Raw genomic sequence first — 22,367 nt, forward strand, 5'->3', positions numbered from 1 at the left:
TTTTTGTGGTGTTACTCCTCCCACGATCTGCCCTAGGCACGATCGTAAATGGTGGATGGGCCCGGTCTTTTCGGGCCGGCCCATCCACCCCTTTTTTTTTTTTTTTTTGGGGGGGGGGGGGGGGGGGGGGGGGGTTTGGGTATAACAGTTACCCTCTAGGAAACTATTGGATTGTCATAAATGGAAGATAAAACACGAGAAGTCTCATCACTTCTCGTCAGCAACTTGGGGGATAACCATGTATTATGAAGCATGCTATCCTCAAGAAAGGAGTGCCGTATGGACATGCTGAGTTGGGGGACCGGGGGTTTCAATGCAATCTCAACATGCAGTACTTGTCCTACTAAAAAAATCTCCTCCTCCTCCTCCTCGGTGAGGAGTCTCATCATGCAGTACTTGTCATACTAAAAAATTAGGTGGGCTTAGGTGAGGAATCTCAATCATAATGTTTGGACATGTATCCTTGGAATTTGGAATTATTAGTTGGCTCACCTGTGTTTAACAAGGATATGTCGAGAAAAATATAATTCCCACTATATTCTCCAAAAATATTTTCTTTTCTCCTCTCTAGTACTTTTTTTTTTAGAAAAGGAAAAAAAATAGAAGTTAATTCCATTATCTGAATATTGGAGATATAATCATGTTTTTAAAATGCAAAAGGAGCTTAGAAGACACTTGTGTGGGTAGTGATCTTGCATTTGATGGATTATTGTGGCACTCTCATTGTTATTTTCCAAAAAGGAAATGCAAAGAAAACTAATTTGTGCAGATTTAACTAAGACCTGGAGAGAATTTTGTAAAGTTTAAACTATATATATATATATATATATATATATATATATATATATATATATATATATATATATATATATATATATATATATATATATATATATATATATATATATTACCAGCATTGAGCATGTTAGATACATATGATAAGGAGAAAGGAGGATGATTATGATAATAGGATATTTAAAATTTATATAGATAATTCAAATGATAAATACATTATCACTATTGGTTGCTACGGTTTCTTTGTTTATCAATTAAACAAAGACGAGAAAGTGCTCTCTCACATGAAGTCAATAAAAATATACCTAGAGAAATGCCTTTAAAAGCAAATGATAGCTTCTTTTATATTTTAATAAGACATAATCAATTATAAAGAAGATCAAAAAGAAAAATGCAACTCTATTTTGAATTTGAAATCTTCCTATACATTTCAATGTGATATGTATGGTACAATTTTTTTCTCCATTTCTCACAATCTATGAAATGCAATATACATAAGAGTTAAATATGCAAATTTCTATTATACATTAAATAATGAACTATTATGACGATCAAACAAGAACTCCTATCATGAGCACTAGTGTCAATGATACCGGCTTCCACATGGAAAACAAAGAATTTTGCAAATCGTGTAAAAACTCGTGTTATTAATATCGACCCTACACTTTGCCCAGGGTATGGTTTTTTCTTATTTTTCAATTATTTTCAAATTGCAACATAACAATGTAAATTACTTAGGAGGCTTTAATAGCCAAACTTCTATTGCATGTTAAGCAATAAAATTTAATAATGTTGAGCATATTAATGCAAGCATCATTAGTATCTATTGCAGATCAAGCAATAAATTTTTAATGATGACTAGCATATTAATACCAGCATCTATATGACGAATAGAGAACTCCAAAAAAAATAGAATGGTTGAGCAAAAACTCCTACCATTAATATTGTCATCACTGATATCAGTATCCACATGGTAAATGGAGAATTCTATACAAGTTGGGTCTCCATACAGAAACACCATCATCAATATGCCCTACGCGATGCGCAGGACATAACTTTTTCTATTTTTTCCAAATGTTCTTAAAATGCAATACAACAATATAACAAATTATAACAAGTAGGAAACTTCAAACCTAGAATAGCCAGGTGTGGAAGCGAGATCAGCCGTTGTCTATACATGGGTTCCCCTCAACATTTAGTAAAGTTAAATATAATGAAATCATATTTTCTTTGAAATCATTGTTCCTTCATGAAGAAATGGTGATTCCACACTTAAATAGGAAATAGCCATTTCAATAAGAATAAAAGTATATTTTGATAATAAACTAGTTAATAATATATTTGACTAAATAATTTTCAATACTTATATTTAAAATAAATAATTTAAAATATATTTAATTAGAAAATATTATTTTACAAAAATAAAGTCACACATAGTGTAATAGTATATTAGTTATTATTTAGAGATTGACTATTTGCTAAATGCTAGCAAATGGGCATTATGCAATGTATATTAAGGATAAATTAACAAAAATAAAAAAAATCAATAAATAATATTAAATACAAAATAAAAAATATTATAAAAATGCTAAAATATATTGAAATAATAAATTTCAATATCAAGTATGAAATAAAAATTTAGTAAAAATATCATAAATACCAAAGAAAATGGAATGAGAATCTTAGAAAATATGTTAATTTAAGATTAACATAGGAATAAAATAGGCACAACATAATATAAGAAGATTATAAATAAAAAATCTAAAATAACAATACGAATTGAAAATAGTGAATATAAAATAGATACTAAATATAAATAAAATAAAAAAACATGCAATCAAAACATAAAATAGAGAATCAAGAGTATATTAAATTATAATAAAAAAATAAAAATAAATTAAAACAAAAAATCAATAAATTGGAAGCTAAAAATATGAATAGAAATAAAGAAAGAATAAAATGAGATAAACTATGAATGATTATAGGCATTATAATATAATGGATGCCAGTTTAAAATTCAGCCAAGATATATGATACAATAGAAGGCTCCGAAAAACTATAACAAACAACATTATAAAATTTAATTCCGTTCCCTAATTAAAGATATACTTAAAAATTAATACAAAATTAATTATATTTTAACATATGACTAGTAAAATTAATACTATATATTTCTTTAATTTGCATCTTTAATTGAGTTTCCAACATAACTAAACAGATAGATGAGCTGCCAAGCATAATCAGTACTAGAGCTCCAAATAAGTTTTCCAACCTAACCATAAATATCACCGACAGCAGATACAAACATAACGACACTAGCAGTGATCAACTCTGGTGAGAATTCAAGTTCAGTCAGCACAGAAAACTATAATCAGGAACACATGTTGCAACCTGGAGAACAAAATCTGCTGACTGAAACACCCTCAGCTCAACTCAACTAAGCCTTGATCTCAAAGTAGTTGGGTTCAGCTACATGGAAAATAAAGTTCACAAAAACCAAAATAATGAGTAAATTTAATAAGACAGATTACTCGTCCTCTTGGCTGCGAAGCCATGCAACCTTGTGGGTGACAACAATGTCAAGTTGTGCAGCGCGCTCCACAAACTCCTCGTGCTTCCTTGTAGAAACATCGTGTGCAATTTCGGCACAGTGAGTGCTAGAACGAATCATGAAGTCAAACATGGTCAGATAAGATTTTTAACTATATCTTGATCGAAGTAGATGCTGAACAACCAATGCATTTGATGTTTACAGGCCATACATTAGTTCAAAATATCACAAGCATAAGTACATGGCAAATGCAAGTAGAAGAAAAAGAAAAGAGGAGATAGAAAAAAACAAACCTGTTGTGCATCACGTAGGATTGTAAGTTCTGTTACATAACAATGGGATGCATGCCTAAAAGTTCAAATGGCAACCATTGTAACCTGCATTTGTGGAACTGAGGATAGATCGACATCAGATGGATTGCACAGGGAAATGCAGTCCATTCTATCCATATGACCATATATTGATGTATGTGGCTCTAAATCCATTTTTTCTTCAAAACAAAGGTCAGTTTAGCCTTCTACAGCTAAAGTCAATTTAGTTTCGAAGGGAAGCATGAGATGGTTATCAGGACAATATAGCTTTCAATTTCTCTAAATTGAGATGTTGCAAATGTTATAAGAGTTGCATGTTCATTTACCTAGCTTGTTATTTTTTATAGGGCAGACCAGTGGATCAATCACAATACAGAAAAAAAAAAATCTCAGTATCACAACTTTCATTCATATGCTTGTGGGTCATAATTTGTGTTTATATATTATAATATGAGAAATTGATAATTTTTTCGATATAGATCATCAGTTATGTGTATATACTGAATTATGTGAATCATCAATTGTGTATAATGTACAATGCTACAAAAATAGGATTTTCTTTTTAAATTTAATATATATTTTCTAAACTATATTCATTTATGATCATATCACCAAGAGAAGGTGACGATGTCGGACCTCATTTTCATCACAAAATCCATAAACATGTCCTTTCCTCTAATTTAGTATAATGAAATTTTGCTCAAAGCCAATGGAATTAGAAAAGGATTCAAGGAAGCTTGGCAAGGGGTGATATTTCAGCAACCTCATGCTTCCATGCTTATTCCCTTTTTCACAGCTGATGTGAAGGCAACCTTGTCGGAATAACAATGGCCAAGATTTATTCCCCCCTGCATAGCCACCTGACAAAATACTATCATGACAAAAAAAACCCCGACTTATCCACCTATCCAAACACCTAACTTTTCCTCTTTTATGGAATAAATCCTATCCCTCCAAGCTTATCCAGCACAAATTTTATTCAGCAGGCGAACACTACCTTTTGCGTTAGGAACAGCCTGTATAAGCGCCATATTAATTGATATTTTTACATGTAACGGCTATTCTAAATTCTGATGGAAATCAAGAAGCATATAAATTTTGTGATATTACCATCTATGTCAGGTTAATATTCCTGCATTATGTATAGAAATCAGCACATTTATTTGCCAGAATCTATGTCAACTAATATATTTTTGTTTAGCTACCAAAAAAATAAAATAGAAATGTAGGAATATATAGTAATTAAAAAATAAATTTATAATAGAAAATGTAAATAAAAACCAAAGGATACGACCATTTTAACATTTTAGTGGTTCTTCTTTAAAGTTTCGCATATTAAAAGAATTGCAGCAATCATTTTTATAAAATTTGATTGTAGTTAGTCAATTATATATTCAGAAAATCAATATAAATCTATTTCATTCTAGCATACAACTAAATTATACATTAAAATGGACTGCCATTCCCTCTCCATGGGTTCCTACGTTCTGTCTGCTTCTGAAAATTGGAATTGGAATGAGGATTCGAATTCCATTCCCATTTCAATTCTTCAGCATTCATGATGAGATTTAAAATGTTCCTTGGCTGGAGTAGGTCACCAACTCTACCGGAAGCCATGACAAAGGCTACTGCAAGACTCCAACTTCGAAAAATTTGAGCAAAGGTTGATCTGGATATGTGAAATTGTATCATTGCAAGGTAAGACTTGATTCCAATCAATCCACTCAGCATCTAAACTTACAGTTCACTGATCAATCTAAAACTCCAATCCAAAGCAAGAATCAACTGATCCATGCCCAAAAGAAAACACCCCTTCAGCCTGTTGGGTCTTTAACTTCTGTTTTGAATCATGTGTTGGCTAAAATGCATGATAATAATATACCCAATTAAACTGGGTTAACCAAGAGTAAACTAGTTTACCCAACAATCCAGAAAAGCCTTGCTGAGAAAATGGACATTAATCACATTCAACAACAATTTTCACAAGATCACTTGGCAAATTTACTTGAAATACAGGGAGTATTCTACCTCATGTTCGAGGATAACACAACTGTACTAGGCATAAAAGCGCCAAACACAAGGCTAACAAATTTCGGCGTTCATAAGCAACATAGGAATTGATAATATAAGCATCAGCTTTTGAACAATGAGCTCCTGCTTTAGTTTGTTGTGCCCCCGCCCCCCCCCCCCCCCCCCCCCCCCTGGCGACAAAGATGAATGATTCCTGACTAACTTGTATTGGCAAATATTTTCATAAAAAATCATAATAGAATTAGATGCACTTGAACTCCAGTAAACAAGATGGAACGGCCTGAATGATCATGAGCAGAACGTCAAATAGCTTCCAACCTAATGATCAACAATCAATAACAGTTACAGAAGTGCATAAACATAAAAGTGAGAGCAACAATCAGGCACTGGTGGGAAATGATGTTTAGTCATTTAAAACAAGTAAACCTCAAAACGATCCGTTGCCTAGAGGATAGCACCCAACAAAAAGAAAACCAAAACCAAAATAGTCCATAACTATAAAAGTTGAAATTTCCAGAACTAGGTCACTCATCCTCCTGGCTGCGGAGCCTCGCAAGCTTGTTCGTAACAGCAATGTCAAGTTGTGCAGCTCGCTCTACAATCTCCTTGCGCTTTCTTGTAGAGACATCGTGTGCAATTTCAGCACAGTAAGTCCTAGAAAGAACCATTGAAGTTAAAACTGGTGAGATAAGATTTTGCAACACCAAAAGATACAGATATAGGATCCCATATTGGATTAGCACATTTCTTGCAGCAAAAATGGGCAGGGAAAAAGGCCATAAAACAGAAGAAGAAATTGCAGGTTCATTAGCTTCATTTTCCAAGAAATTCATGCTACTAATGGCAAAAGCCAAGCAACTCCCCAAAATCTCTAATTCCATTTCAGGAGCCATGACATTTTTGTTGTTGCAAGGTTGCTCTCGAGCTTCTGATAAATATACTCTTAGTTTTGTGCATGTCCATGAAAAATGCATATTTGAAGGGAAAAATATAGTGCAATGACCTAATACGCATACCTCTCACAAAATTGCCCTTTGATATACTCCTCCTAATAATAATTTACACAAGTAGCAAGGGTTTAGGGTGAATTTACGTATGCACACATTTACATGCATTCAGACACTTGCACATTTCAAGTAGAAAGCAAAAGAATACATCTATAATACTGCATGTACCCAGAGCAGATGCTAAATATCCAGTCCATCTGATCTTTACCATGCAAACATTACAATCAAAATATAGCATGCACCAGCATATAGCGCATCCTAGTAGAAGAAAAAGAAAAAAGAAACAATACATACCTGTTGTGCATCATAAGCAACTCTAACTCAGAGACATTGTGAACCACAAACTTCTTGAAACGGTTGGGCAGATAATGCCGGGTCATCTTGTCAGATCCATAGCCAATATTGGGCATCAAAGTGCATCCCTTGAACTTCCTTCTCACACGAGAATCAATACCCTTGGGCCTACGCCAGCTTGGCTATCATACAAAAAATTCAATAAAATTAATAAAGAAAAACAGTAAAACAAACAATCAGTGCTTCATAAGATTCAGAAATATAAGACAACACATGGTACCAAGGCTAATGGCAGCTAGTTAAATCCACTTGGAATTAACAAACATAGAATACATAGTCATAAGCCATTTCATCATGACAAACCTGTATGTAATGCTCTTTAGCAAGTGCTTCAAATTACAGCCATGTTGGATTCTTACTGACAATGCAGTTCAAAGTATGCTTCTAAACAGTGTAACCAGGTATCACCTCAAATTGGATATAACACAATTTAATTTCCAGCAAGGAATTTAAAAGAAAATGAAAGATCTAGTAAAAAAATATATTAAAAATCCTCTAATTGAAAGATCTCATCAGGCTCGATGCAATGAAGTAACTTGATACATAATTTCCCCAGTCCCAAGATCAGCTAAATTTCAGAACACTTCCAAACTTAGAAGAAAGTTCTCTTCCTATCACAAAACCCACAGAACCCTCAGTTACATTTCTATCCTGAAAACAGAGAATAAGCAATACCAACATATCTTCCATGATGGAGCCTTCATGTACTCCATGAATGCACCAAATATTAAGTGAAAAGTTCTCGAGAGTCTACTAGTAATAGACCATAAAACTAGATTCACACTCAAGAATGTTCTAAGTCATATATCGACCTAATATTATGACTATGATTTTGAGTGCTAAAACAGAACCTAATGAGGACAACTAAGATAATTAAAAAAAACGGAAATTGCTTATAACAAAACATAATTCTTAAACGATGGACTCGCTGTCACTAGTATACTATGAATTTATACTAGCAAGCTAAGTAGTGTAAATGCAAGATGGAAAAAAATCACTTAATAGGGATCAGGACTTTTTTTCCTGATCACACTGACACATCAAATTAGAAAACAAAATCTAAAAAGCCATAAAATGCCTCCTAGATCCTAACCTTCAAAAGTATGCCATCTCAACCATAACAATCTTAGCATGCTTTTCGAAGACAACGCAGGCATTGGTACCACATTACATGATTGGTGAGCTCCCCAAAAGGCAATTAATCCCAAATGCTCATGACACCTTAATTCTATCAACTAAAAATTACTTCAAAATAGCGTTTGGAAATCGTGGAATGACTTGCAACTATGTCTAAAAACAAAGTTCAAAATGTGACAAGGAATCCATCAACTTTAAATACAATGCTTCAAAAATTAACCACGTCATCCCAACCCGAAAGAATTATCACATATGGGATTTGCCAAACCAATCTGAACCACCTGAACTGAACCGATATGGAAATTAGGTCAGTTTTGCTTATCGGTTCGGGACTTGATATGAATTACCCAAACCACTCCAAACGAAGCGGAACTGCATAATTCTGCTTAGCACGACTTGTTTTGAGTCAGTTCGGGCCATCCTGTGACAAAAACGAGAGAAGGCCATGGGATGCCATTCCCCCCTCTTTTCTTAAAACTCCATGAAGAAAATGGTGGATTTTATGAGATAAAAAAACCATCAAAGAAGAGTCTGTTAGTTCTGAGGCCATATCCAAGCCAAATTAGGTAAAATCCCCTCCCTCTTCTTCATTCTTGTCTTTTTTTCATTTTATGCCCACAAAAATTGGTACAATCACAAGTAATCATATCAAGATTTTGTACTTTGGTGGCATGATTTCATGACATGCTATAGATCTATGGATGATCTACGTAATGAAGAAAAAATCATAATTTTTTATTGATTTTATATATTTTTTAAAAAATAAATAGTAACAAATAGCATAACATTCAAAATTTTAAAAAATGGCAGCATATTTGGAGGTATGCACATTACTTGCGATATTATTTTGACAGCAATATAGTTAAATTTGGGCACAATAATAGCTACCCAAATCTAAGCCCAAATTCCAATAAATTTCAAAAATAAACGGTGACTAAGACATACCCATGGTTTGAAAAATATATATATATAACATCCCAAATAGGGTTCTAAATTAATCTAATTAGAATTATTTTTTAGATACTATGTAATTAAATATTATTCTATAAAAAGTGAACTAAAGATATTTAAAAATTATACAAATATGAATATTGGTATTCTACAAAGACAATGCAACAGTTTTTTTAAAATTAATTCAGTCATTTTTGGCATTACAATACAAATTCTCATTTTTCTGAAGATATTTAATGATCTATGTAATTATTAATTCAACTAAAAATCATGAAAAATATGGCAATATGTATTGATAATTGGGACAATTTTTCTAGAACATGCATAGTTTTTTGCATAATTTTATAAAATATCATATCTATTAAATGCAATTAAATTATTAAAGTTACTCATTTGTCTAAAAATATAAAATCTTGTTTTTTAAAAAAAAAATTATTGCTTCCATATTTGGAGGAATTTGGAACTTCCATAAGCCACACATGGACACGCAGCCTAGGATCACGGATCTCCGCGGCGTACTTCCCCCACGGCCAGCGGCGGACGCCACGGAACCTCGAGGCCACCGGCGAGCCTGGCTGGTCGCCGGAGTTTCCAAGGACTGGCTTCTTCTTCTTTCCGCCTACCTTCCCGGATCTCCCTTTGACGCCGGCGGCGGAAGCGGCGCCCTTGGCAGGGCGGTCCTTGAACCTAATCTCTTGGACATAGCGCTTCATGCGGCGGCGGAGGTAACAGCACTCGTCTTCGTCGCCGGAGGAGTCGGTGGCCTCGTAGTCGTCACAAAAGATACGCACCATCCTCCAGCCCGCCAACTTGGTCGGTTCGCCTGAGCGCCGGAGCTGGATCTTGACCGCGGCCGCAGCTTTGGAGTCACGTTAACGTGCTCCGTTCTCTTAACCGGCGACCAATACATCCTGTCCATCGCTTCGAAATCTATTCCTTTTGCATCTGTCATAATCCACCGTAACACAACAAAAACCAGAAGCCCATTCAAAAAAACAAAAGCTCATGGTAGAACAGAAAAAGAGGATTCGTGATATCTACGGGGAATAAAAAGGGTTAAAAGAGATAAAGTTGTGATTTCTAAGGGAAACAGTGAAATTTCAGGAAAAAGCTAGAAGAAAAGAGATAAAAACGAATACGGATTCATGTCCAGGAAGACAACGGATGCAATATAGATCATAAATCTCCACGGAAACGGGGAGATAGAAGTCGGAGTAGGAGAGGGGAGGGGAGAAAGGCAAAAAGGCAAGAAAAATTTCGAGAAAAGTAGGGCCTGACAAAAAAAAATTGACTACCAAAAAAAAAGGAAGAATTAAATTGTTACCTCAAAATCAATATGAGACGAACACTGGCGAGTTATGGCTGAGCGGTCACCGTAGCACTATCTTCCAGGGGAACAGAAAAAGCACAAACTTGTAGTGTAATCCGTATAAGAGAGACCGAGAGAGGGGGAAAAAAGGGGAAAGAGATGAGGGAGGAAAAGGAATGGAAAGATAAAAGAGTGAAAGCAAGAGCTCTAAAGAGAACAGCATTGAGAGAGAGAAATTGGAGAGAGTTATGCTGGAGGCTGGGGACACTGCGACTCACTGTGTTTTATAGGACCGCAAGACGCCAAAATCGGAAAACCCGACGTTTATTTTATTTCCTAAATTATTTTGCCCGCTTTCTTTATTCCAAGTTTGCCCCAGGCCATTTCCCGCAATATATTTTTTGTTAGGAATCTTGATTTCATTTGGGGCGCCTTCCTTGATGGTCAAATCCTTGGTTCACGGATTAAAACTTTGGTAATTCGTGGTGTTTTCTATTAATAAAAGAGCAGCCAATGCTTCTGTGCCAAATCCTTGATTTTGAGATTTGTTTTTGGTATTTGCCAACTAATTGAATATTTCTCTATTTCAAACTCATGACTAGCTTTATCCCTGCAGCCAATACACGAGGCTGCTTGATATGAAAAACCTGTCTACAGAAAGGTCATAAAGCTTATTTCCATATTCCGAACCGTCGATGAGTTTTATCCTTATAGAAAAGCTGCTTTCATGTTTCAAATCTATAATATTCATATCACAAATGGAGCAATTTTACTATTGCGCTAAAGTCCGCCCTTTAGTAATTTTCTATTAATCTCTCAATTCAAAGAATTTTCTTCACTTGCAATTTGCAAGTTATGTTTAAATTGTTGAGATAAAATTAGCAAGATAGGAAACGATAATGTTGGATTTCATAAAGATTTGCTTCCATGGACTTAGAGATAAATTAGAAGTTGGTATCAGAGCTTGGGTCATCTATATCTTTGGGAGCTTCCATAAGTCTTAGGTCATGGATTGAAGAACTTTTATAATTTGTCTATATCTATGGGAGCTGCTTACACTAGTCAATGTCAATATATTATCGTAGCAATCAAATTTGTTCAGAACCACCATAGCTGTCCATCAACTTGATCCGCGGAAGAAATGAAAAGGACTCAGAATCCAAGTTTTATCCAGTTCAGCAAAGTAAAATGGGAGACCTTTGTATTTTGTTGAACAAGTATACGAACATCTAAAAATTATAATAAGTTTTGCATATTGAAATGCTTAGAGAATGTGTAAGACAATGGTATATAGGGAATTTTGCAGAAGCAACTCATTTTCATATTTTCAGAAAAAGCCACATCATTAGCTTTCACAGAAGCAGAAAAGTCCGTGTATTATAATTATTGTTATTATTGAGCCATTATGCGCCTAGCCCCAAATAAAGGCATAAATTTATCATAGTCCGTGCACATACATTGATGATTTTATACATAATACTAGTTGCGCAGCTTCGAAAATATTCTTGTAATTAGTTAAGAGAAAAGGCAAGTAATGCTAGATTCAAGTTGCCACCCTCTTGTTTTTTTGGTGCTTTTGCACGACAATCTTAGAGCAGCGGTTTCCCACAAGCAAGATATGAAAACGTTTTGAAGTGTCCATTCAGTCCTAGTTTTTGAGTGACTTGCATCGACAAGAAGATTAAAAATCTCAGGACTTAAGTAAATTAGACTCGACCAAGACCCAACAAATATCAAACCTTACAAGATCCTCGGACCAGAATCTTTTTTGAAGAAAGGATCTAAAAACAAATCCCACGACTGACATCAAAACATGAACCACTACAATATGTTGAAGATGGCATTCCAAATTTCTCTAGTTAGAACTTGTAGAGCCAGACAGGTTGGCCAGTCAAACAAGGCAGAGGATCAAAAAACCTGGGCCCGTTTAGTAGATGGGCTCAGGTTGGTTTAAACATTTACCATTATAAGAATTGAATCCTGCGAATACTTTGATTTTGGATGGGCCAGGCCAGGTCCTACTTGGGCCTCCATTTAAAGGAAACGAGGTTGGCTAGTTGTACTGTTCTGCCTCACTGAAAACCATAGTTCTGATGATGCTAAGATGATTACAATGTCGAGTTTTGAAACTTTTGATAGTTGACCTCCATTTAAAGGAAACGAGGTTGGCTAGTTGTACTGTTCTGCCTCACTGAAAACCATAGTTCTGATGATGCTAAGATGATTACAATGTCGAGTTTTGAAACTTTTGATAGTTGACCTTCTTATTCTTCCACATGGATCAAAAAATGTGATTTCTCTCGGAGGTGATGGAATCTCTTGCGTATCAGAGTAAGTAATGATGTTAATGAAGTTGGTAGTTGTCCTGCTAAACTCTTGAAATCAATTGAGAAAAGGAGGGTCTCTAAAGATATGTTAACATGATTTTGAGGAATATAAAGCTATGTATCTTCTCAACCATTGATGTCTCTGATCCACCCATTGCTATGCATATTTTTTTTTTGAGGTAAGTAGGAGGAAGGAAGACCTTCCCTGAACTTATTGAAGAATTAGAAGAATGAAAATCTATACTCACGCGAAAGTATTGATTTCACTATCTTTTCCACTTCCTTCTCCGAAACTTCAAATAAATCTGGACAGCTACGGTATAGATACCTAATCTCGCTCACTAACAATTCCTGGTCAAACTGACTTCCATCAAAATCTTTGTTACCAGAAGAATAATATCTATACTGATCGCTTATAGTATAATAATACATAGAGAACCTTTACAGCAGAACCAAGATGGTTTACAAGTAGGTCAGTAATGTAAAACTGGGACTCATGGCTAGGAAAGAAGATAAGAGCTTGCCAAATTTGTGAATGAGTTTCCTTCGTTTTGGAGTGCATAAACTGTCCCGGAACTGAAGTAATTGCAAAATCTTGCTCAAAACTAATGTGCTAGATGATCTTTTCTGCAGAAATACTCTACATTTCATTCCGTTTAGAAATGCCAACATAAAGCTAAGACAGGTTGAAGTGACCAAGGTCCGCCGTACCGGTACCGGTCGGCGTACCGGTGGCCGGCCGGACCGGTACGGTACCGGTCCGGTCCGGTCCGTACCGGCCGGTACCGGTGGTTTCAAAAACCACAGCGCGCGGCGCTGTGGTTCTAAAAAAAAAAAAAATCGTACCGGTGCGAACCGGCCGGTTCGCACCGGTACGAGGCCCGTACCGGCCGGTACGGGCTCCGAACCGGCCGGTACGGGCTCCGAACCGGCCGGTACGGGCTCCGAACCGGCCGGTACGGGCTCCGAACCGGCCGGTACGGGCTCCGAACCGGCCGGTACGGGCTCCGAACCGGCCGGTACGGGCTCCGTACCGGCCGGTACGCACCCGTACCGGCCGGTTCGGATAAAAAACCGAAAAATACCGGTTTTTTATCCGTTCCGGTACCGGTCTAGGACCGGACCGGTACGGGCCGGTACGGCATTCCATGGGTTGAACCAAAGAACTTCTTTAATCTTTAGTGCGACCCTTTTTATTCTCTAGCAAGTCCTAAGAGATGGTGGCCAACATTTCACATTAAGGGGTTCTTTAGAACAAACCATAAGTGTGAGAACAAGTATGAGCATGTATTTAGTCCATATCAGTTATATATTTGAGAGATGTTTGATACTTATATCAGGCTAAGAAAACTAAATAATACTTTTTAACTAGTCTTTTTAGATAAGGTCATGGATTGTTAGATTTGATATCAAAGCAGATCTGGCCTATCGCCAATATAACTAGGGGATCTTGCAGCACAAACCTTCTTTGGGTTGACCATAGACAAATTGTGGTGTTTGTGGATGTATGATCGATTTTGACTAGATTTAGATCCTTATAGCTGGGCAAAGACGTCGGAACTAAATGGGGTGTATGTTTAGTCCTAGGTTACTTATACATAGAAGAGATCTTAGTATCTATATAGAGCCTAGGAACTTAAATAATATCTTCTTACTAATTGTTTTGAGGTGAGGTCTTGAATTGTTATAATAATTTTTTAGCGAAAGGACATTGAAAGAAGAGTTGACTTGTATTCCTAAACTTCAACCACAAACATTGCAACCAAAGCTCATTGACAACCTTTTCCTATATGTAGTCAACCTTTAAGGGCAAGCCACATGGATAGCCTCATTTAGGCACTAAATTTCTTTATAAGGGTTTCATAATGGACAAGCAAAACTACAGTTATTAGTGAAATGATAGTAAGATCCAATTGAGCATTCACCATTGTAGGTTAGCTTCGAGATCAGGACATCAGCTACTCTTGAAGGTCTGATGCTTGACCAAAGCTTGCTAATTGTTCATATTCTCTATGATCTTGTAGAGATAATGGTTCCTTTAGTTTCATGACCTAAGGCTTCTTCAATTCCAAATTCCTCCAAATATAAAATTTTGCTTCCTAAGTCGGTACAAGGGAGTTCCCGTTTTGGGTCCATTAATAAGATATAGGCTATAGGAGAAGCCGGTCAATGATAGAGGTTGTTGGTAAGGATAACAGTTAGATAAAGTTGGTATCATAGCTATGCTCTTACCTGGTAGAATTCCAACTTGATCTGATCAGATCAAGTTGGTATCAGAGCTTCGGCCATCTATATCTATGGGAGCTTTAGTGCATGGTCTAGATGTGTGAGCGGCACAAACAGTCAGAAGAAGCGCTATTCGTGCTTGAAATACATTGAGATAAAGACGAGTATGACTACTACTTCTATCTCAACGGACATGAGATGATGGAATGTTTCACACAACTAGAGAAAAAGATAGCCTAACTGAGATCGTGTCTCGATTGGTGACGCCTTCAACACAAGCACCAACAACTCTATCTTCGAGCAAAACCAAGTGATTCAGCCACGAGGTAGGAAAGTATGTTTTTTTATTTTCAGTTCTGATTTAACAGGAGCTAAATTCCCTAAACGATGAGAGCTCTGATCCAAGAAAATCACCGAACTCGATGTAGACTACTTTAATCACTACAAATATTTAAGAAGATCACCAAACTCGATATGGAATACTTTGATCACTACAAGTATCCAAGAGGGTCGCCAAACTCAATGTAGAATACTTTAGCCACTACGGATATTTAGGAGGATCACTAGACTCATGTGGAACACTTTGGCCACCACGAGCAAGCCTGGATAGGGTTCAAAAGCAAGATCCACCATATTGAAAAACCGAGTCGCATGTCAAACTTCAGGAGGCCATAATTTGATCATACGATGCCCGATTGAAATGATCTTTTTTTGAAATCTGGTATCTTTTCGAGATCTACAACTTTGGGCGAGGTTGAATCAGGCTGAAATTCTATCGTTTGGGCCCGAAACGGGATGATCAAATCAAAAGTTTTTTTTTCGAATAAAACTTTAACCGAGCATAACTCCCTATCCGTTAAGAATTCGGCAGAGCGATAGAAGGCAGAGTTGATGTAGAAGTCAAGATCTACCTTCTTGCGATTTTTTAGCTTTTTTCTACTAAAGATGTCTATTTAAGAAAAAAGGGTACTCATCTTTGTTTAGTGTGAGGTGCCAATGTACCAAAAAAAAAAGAAAAAAAGGGTCCTACTAGGATTAGAAAGAGGAATCCGATCCAAATTATGTTAAGACGGACCTCACATTATAAATAGAGGCTATGTACCTCATTTTTTTAGGATCAATGAAAAAAAAGAAAACTTAAAGCCCTGCTTTCGAGATTCTTCCATCTTCTTCTAGTTTTCTTTTGAGAGGTTTGAATTGAGCGGGTTGAAGAAAATCTTTCCTTCCGATCGGATCAATGTTAGAGGCCTTTACCAGCAACAAGGACCACCATTAACTTAGACCAAATGTCTTCCTTAGAAAAGACTCAAAACAGCAAAGAATTAATTATATCCTGTCAACAATAAGAAAAAAGACATATGAAGAGCTATTACCTCTTGATTCTGCTACACCCACATCCTTGCAAATGTTGTAAACAACACCTGGTACTCTTACGCAATCAGCTCCATCCAGAAAGTCAGTCATGGTGTCGATTCTTCAGGATCGAGGGATATATATGGTAAAGTACTTGATCATAACAAGAGCTAGAGAGATGGATAGCCTCCTACCAAAACAACTGGAACACCTTGTATGACATTGATGTGTGATGATCGAACAAGGCTCAACAAGAGAAGTATCATCAATTTGTTGATATATTATGACGAGAAGACATTCTTTCATCAATCAATTGATGCTTTTGACAAAGTACACGATACCAAATATATCGTGAGTTTAATGGAGCAAGTAATTGATCAAATAGAGTAATATGTCGTTTAGGTGGTTAATAGACAAGCAAAGCTTGAGGGCCAATAGCAGTAGCCAAAGCTTAATGAGCCAAGATCACCACCTCCACTGGTTATGTCACAACCAAGAAAACTAGGACGAATGCAAAGCAGTGGGTAGATCAACATATGCCACGTTCACAACCAACTAATGCCCAGCATTAGAAGCCATCATAGAGGTTATGAGGGAGCCAATTGGGATTGCAAGGCTCTATGTTTGAAACATACATCCAGAGATTTACCACAAAGATGCTAAAAAAAGGTCACCATGACACCCAATCCAGTCAAGGATGTAGGACCAAACAAAGTGATGAGCATGGTCGAGCCATTGGAAAAGCCAATTAGGCAAGGGCTGCCAGAGAAAGAAAATAATTTCTCAAAACAGCAAGAGAGGGAAATGGAAAAAGCTGCAAATTCACTCACCTAGATTATGAGACCATCGAATCCTTGGACAACTAATCGCCCAAATCATCTCATTATAAGAGTGATGATGCTAACAACAATTTGAACAATAATGCATCTAATGACTAGGGAGGTAGCACCGGACATGTGGCAAAATATGACTCACGGCCATTCGGTCTAAGTCAATAATCCAACAAGTCACGTTTCATTCATACCATGCAAGATAAGGATCACTGCATATAGGAGATGGGCCTACCAAGATGGTTCGAGACAAGCAGTACTACAATTGATGATATCGTAGAGATCCTTGGACATCTCTAAATCCTCATCTTACAACAGATCTTATTCTACACAATCAGGGTGGGTCGTATACATATCTTTCATCTAAGACATCATAGTCAAACGGCTACTGCCCTTCATAGTCTTAGCCAAATTATGGGTCAAATTTTGTTATTGTGATCTTCCCTTAAGGACTAGATGTCAAACAATAGATTATCGAAATACTTACTCCAAAAAGGACTAGATGTCATTATGTATTTTGTAATTTAAATTAATTTGATATATGTATGTTCAAGCTCCAGAACATGCATTGATCACATATACATTGCTTTCTTAACTAAGAGAATGGTGTTCATGATCTTATGTTTACTCAACAGAAATAATTACCTTAGGACTCAACCTTAATACATGCAACATCATGCTAGTGAAGCAGAGTATAACTGAACATCAGTAAGATTCATCCATAAGGTCTTTGAAAGAGATTATTTTGGAAGCATATCCCATCAAATCATTTTGCATGGACATTAAATTTTCAAATCTAACTAGATAGTGTGTTAACACCAATTTTTCCAACTCTTCACGAATTCATGACTTTCTCAAGAGCAACCAGGGATGTGATGTTGTCTTTAGAAGATTGTCAATCATCTCCATATATAAACAGTCTTTGCAAGCCCTCCTACAAATGCACATGACATTCAAAATTTGAAGCTTTCGTTCATTCTCAGACTCAAAAGTTTGCACTAACGTTGCGGTCATGGTAGAGGACAGATTCTAGGAGCGTCATTACTGATTAAGCCTAAGTACTCATCCTTCAAATACAAGGTTACAAACTCATTTAATCAATGATTGTTTTACTAGAACAAACAAATTCATAGTTGCTCGCCAATTCTAAACGGCGACCCTATATCCTTGTAATTTCCACAAATATAACATCTCACATCAGACAAACTAAATTACCTAAAGAAGACAAATGAAAAGCCGTCACTAGTATCCAATACTTCCTAGATACACATATCATACATAAGAATCAGAAAACATAGAACTAATATATGTAATTCTCGAAAAAGATAAAACTCAAAAAAAACCAAATAGTTACAAGAATACATTGAACCATTAATCAAAAAAAAAACAAATCTAATCCTTTCCACAACATAAATTTCTACAAATAAACTGCAGGCAGTCATGGCCACTTGCTCGAATATCACAATATATATATACAAAAGGAAAAGCAGAGAAATTTACCTTGACGGAAATCTTGCGGTCACTCTGGGCCCTCTTAAACTTCTTGACACGCTTTTTAACGATCTTCTTCGCAAGCAACGGAACCGCCATTTCTTCGCCATGAAAAACAACAAAGATAATAAGAAAAATCTGGATTTTCAAAACAACGGCAGAGGGGGAAAAATTAAAGAAATAATACAGCAAAACCCTACATCCATAACAATAAAAATTCCAAAACACTGAAGGAAAAAACATCCATAAATCAGAGAGTTTCGAAAAAAATATTAACAGGCGTATGAGATCAATTCCAAGCCACCGAATCGCAAATTCCAGCTGAAATGATATCGGGATTCGAAACGCGAAGCAAAAGAGACGAAGAAAGAAGAAGAGAATACCTTCGGATCGAGGCGGGAACCCTGACCCAAGAAAAGAGAGAGACGATACGAGAGGGTTGCAGCGTCGGCGGCGACTCCTAACGGAATATAATGGGCGGCGGAAAAGTTAGGGTTTTCGGTGCGTGCGCGGGGGAGTGGCGGGGCGCGCTGCAATTAGGATTGGGCTCGATGCAATTAGGATTGGGCTCGACCCGATTCGGAACTGCCTAATCCGCTTGCTGGATCGGGTTGGACGAAGGTTACATGAACTTGGGTTACGGCTTGCGCTAAAACAGCTTAATAAATGAATAAATAAATTTATATTCCAGATTAAATGTCTAACTGCTTTGTTTAACAACCTTTTTAATTAGAATTGTACAAATGCACTCAAGTAAAATCACGAGCTAAATTGAATATTGACCACAAAAAAAAAATCAAACCTTCTCCCCTCTTAGATTACATACACTGCCTGATGTCATGTCATTAATCCAATCTAACTTCACCCAATCTGATAAATTAAGCTTGTTCCGATGGTTATACCTTTTGCTTAACAAATAGAGATTCTAAATTTGTTTCTTCGATAGTATTATTCTAAATTTTTGGATTTACATTTAAATAAAAACTACTATCACCCGTACTACTATCATAGAGATCATTGTTAGCCTTCACCATATTATCGATACCACCATTGCCACTACATTCGTCGCTACTAGCACCACCTCCACCATCATCACTATATTTATGTTTGTACCATATATTTCTATTTTTTAAAACTTAAAAAATAGAAATAGAATTCTTGCTTTCTATTTGTAAAACCAGAGTAAAATAAAAGGCGATGCGAGATGATATGCTGGTTTTTGGTTTTTTTTTTCTCATCTCCTCTTCTTCCTCTTTTATATTTTCTTTCTAAAGGCCAAATTTGAACTCTTAACATTTGGTCGACTTATCATCTCAATAAATTGGCACTTCACATACAAACACATTTATGGTAGGGCAAACAAGTTGATCCTTACTGGGCTGCTTGAGCTCTGATTCTTTTATGCAAGAGTTTTTAAGGCTTGCCTCAACCTCAAGAGGGCATAGGAAACACAATTCAAGCTTGGCTAAAATAAGATGTAGGTATAAGCTTCTGGCTAGCTGAGCCAAGTCTCTATATTATCTTACAAATATTTTTAAGTTCAAGCTCGACTTCTTTGGAAGCCAAGCTCTTCAAAGCTCAGCTCGTTTGCCAGAGGAGTTAAGCCTAAACCAAGCTGAGTCAAGCGGAATCCGAGCTACTCGTGAGCATTTTGGACTATTAATTTGCAGTCCTAATTATGCAATGGCATGGTGAATTGGAGCTCCCACTTGACGGGCTATCCTCGTGGTTTTGTTGTATTGGAGCTTATCAATTAATATAGTCTGATTTGGTAGCTTAAGTGGAAGGCTCCATCCACATAACCATGATGAAGTGAAGGAGGAAAATATACCAAACTGTTTGTATTTTTTGCTTTCTTTTGATTTGGCAGGATGTACTCATGAATTGCCGTTTTCACCAAAAAAAAAAAAAAATGGAGGAAAATATACCAAACTGTTTGGCTCTTTTTTGTCATCAATCAAAAGCATCAAATTATACAAGTACAGATATAGCTTCTATGTATGTATGTGTGTTGTATATTATAGTCCGAGTAGATAGTATAGGAAAGTTCAAATTATACCATACGACACTAATACAACTACCATGTGGAAACAAGGGCATCACAACCCAGCTCCTAATAAACTATATATATATATATATATATATATATATATATATATATATATATATATATATATGAGCCCCAAAAAAAGGCTCTTGAGAGGGGGATGTTAATCCTGCGCCTTGAGACACCAAACACCACAGCCTCATCGGCACAATAACATACCATTTGTCCGCATAATTTTAAAAATCATAAAACAATATGTATCAGTGCATAATATTTTTTTATTAGCGTGATTCTGTATCGGTCAGTATTATTATTTTTAATTAGTATGATCTTATTAAAATAATTTTATATATCACATAACAACTTGTATCAGCGAGTAATATTTTGCTTTGTTAATATGTTATATCAATCTATATTTTTTTTTATTATCTGTATATGAATATATATAACTCTTAATGTATACTGAATACGATGAAACTGAAAAATTTAAAAACCACTACTAGCTGAGTTGGTTTACGAACAAAGCTAGTCCAACTCTTAGGTGAGTGAGGCGGTCGCCTAAGGCCCTAGCCTAAAGAAGGTCCATAACAGGGAAGGCCTCAAAGACAAAACAGAAAGAAAAAAGGTCTCTCTTAGTGAGTTCGTCTTAGGCCGGCCCACTACAGAAAAGACCTCAAAAATAAAATAGAAAGAAAAAAAAAAATTTTAGTGAGTTTGCCTTAGGCCTCCAAATGCATTGGGCCACACGTACGAACCTTTTATCTTCAGGATGCCATGAAGAAAAGTAGACCACATCACACCCCTTGTTTTGGCGTTAAGCCAGAACCCTGTCTTACCAATTTGACCAAAAGCATACATATAACATGACTTTGCCTGATTTTCCCAAAAAAGACAAAGTTTTTTTTTTTCTCTCATGTATATCGTTATACATCGAGCTGACGCAAACAGAACCAGCCATGCTTGGATTTCGTCCACAATTTCCTCCCAAGCTCCCACGTCCATGGACTCACGGACGTCCGACGTCCAGAAAACTTGACGAAGGGGTTAAATTGGAGTCTTAGAAGCAACGTCACGCTATCGCCACACTGACGTAGGACGAAGGCGAGAATCGTAAAACGACCCCGCGTCTTCCCTTCAGAACATTTCTTTTTGACTCCTGTGGGACCCGCTCTTCGCTCCAGTCTTCCGCTCTAACCGCCAGAGATCCTCTCTCCACCGTTCGATCGTTGTTGGCAAATTTTCGGATGCGCTTTCGTTGTCCCAAAGTAATTTGTACGCATTAAATTAGCTCACCTCCTTTATTCCCCTTTCCTTCGGAAGTAACTAATCGCAAACATATCAATTTTAACATTACACCCCGCGTATCTCTGAAGAAGCAGACGGAAAGTAGTGTGGATTGGAAAACGATGGGGTGTATATATATCACACCAGCTTCTAGGCCATCTGCTTTAACGCATGCACACCAAAAGACTGTGAGAACGCGTTACTCGCCTTTATATACAGCCCACGTGGCGGCCAATACCCTAAGTCGACCAACAAAAAGGAAACACGTGTAATCTTTTAAAGTCACTAGTTGGTTCCTGCGGATCAGCAGACTCGGGCTTCCTTCTCTCCGTTATAAATTGTCGAGCAGAGCCGCTCACTCTT

General features: G+C 36.5%; 1 protein-coding gene across 1 annotated transcript; it reads right to left on the minus strand.

The window, feature by feature from the left end:
• Positions 1-5,979: 5,979 nt before the first annotated feature.
• On the minus strand, positions 5,980-19,214 carry LOC108511551 (large ribosomal subunit protein eL32z-like). The gene is made up of 4 exons (XM_039128365.3): positions 19,057-19,214; positions 18,683-18,774; positions 6,990-7,171; positions 5,980-6,342 (listed from the first exon to the last, which is right to left on the minus strand). Exons 2-4 carry the CDS (start codon positions 18,770-18,772, stop codon positions 6,213-6,215), a joined length of 402 nt encoding a protein of 133 aa, XP_038984293.1. The 5' UTR covers positions 18,773-18,774; positions 19,057-19,214; the 3' UTR covers positions 5,980-6,212.
• Between the last annotated feature and the right edge of the window lie 3,153 nt (positions 19,215-22,367).

Source organism: Phoenix dactylifera, chromosome 11, assembly GCF_051530095.1.
Source record: "Phoenix dactylifera cultivar Ajwa chromosome 11, Ajwa_hap1_PhDact_Kaust_v1.1, whole genome shotgun sequence".
NCBI lineage: Eukaryota > Viridiplantae > Streptophyta > Magnoliopsida > Arecales > Arecaceae > Phoenix > Phoenix dactylifera.

Coding starts and splice junctions, on each gene's coding strand:
- LOC108511551 (XM_039128365.3), bottom strand. CDS start 18,772: ATGGCGGTTCCGTTGCTTGCGAAGAAGATCGTTAAAAAGCGTGTCAAG. Junction 7,172..18,682: donor ACCGCAAGATTTCCGTCAAG/GTAAATTTCTCT, acceptor TTTGTATGATAG/CCAAGCTGGCGTAGGCCCAA. Junction 6,343..6,989: donor TTGCTTATGATGCACAACAG/GTATGTATTGTT, acceptor GGTTCTTTCTAG/GACTTACTGTGCTGAAATTG.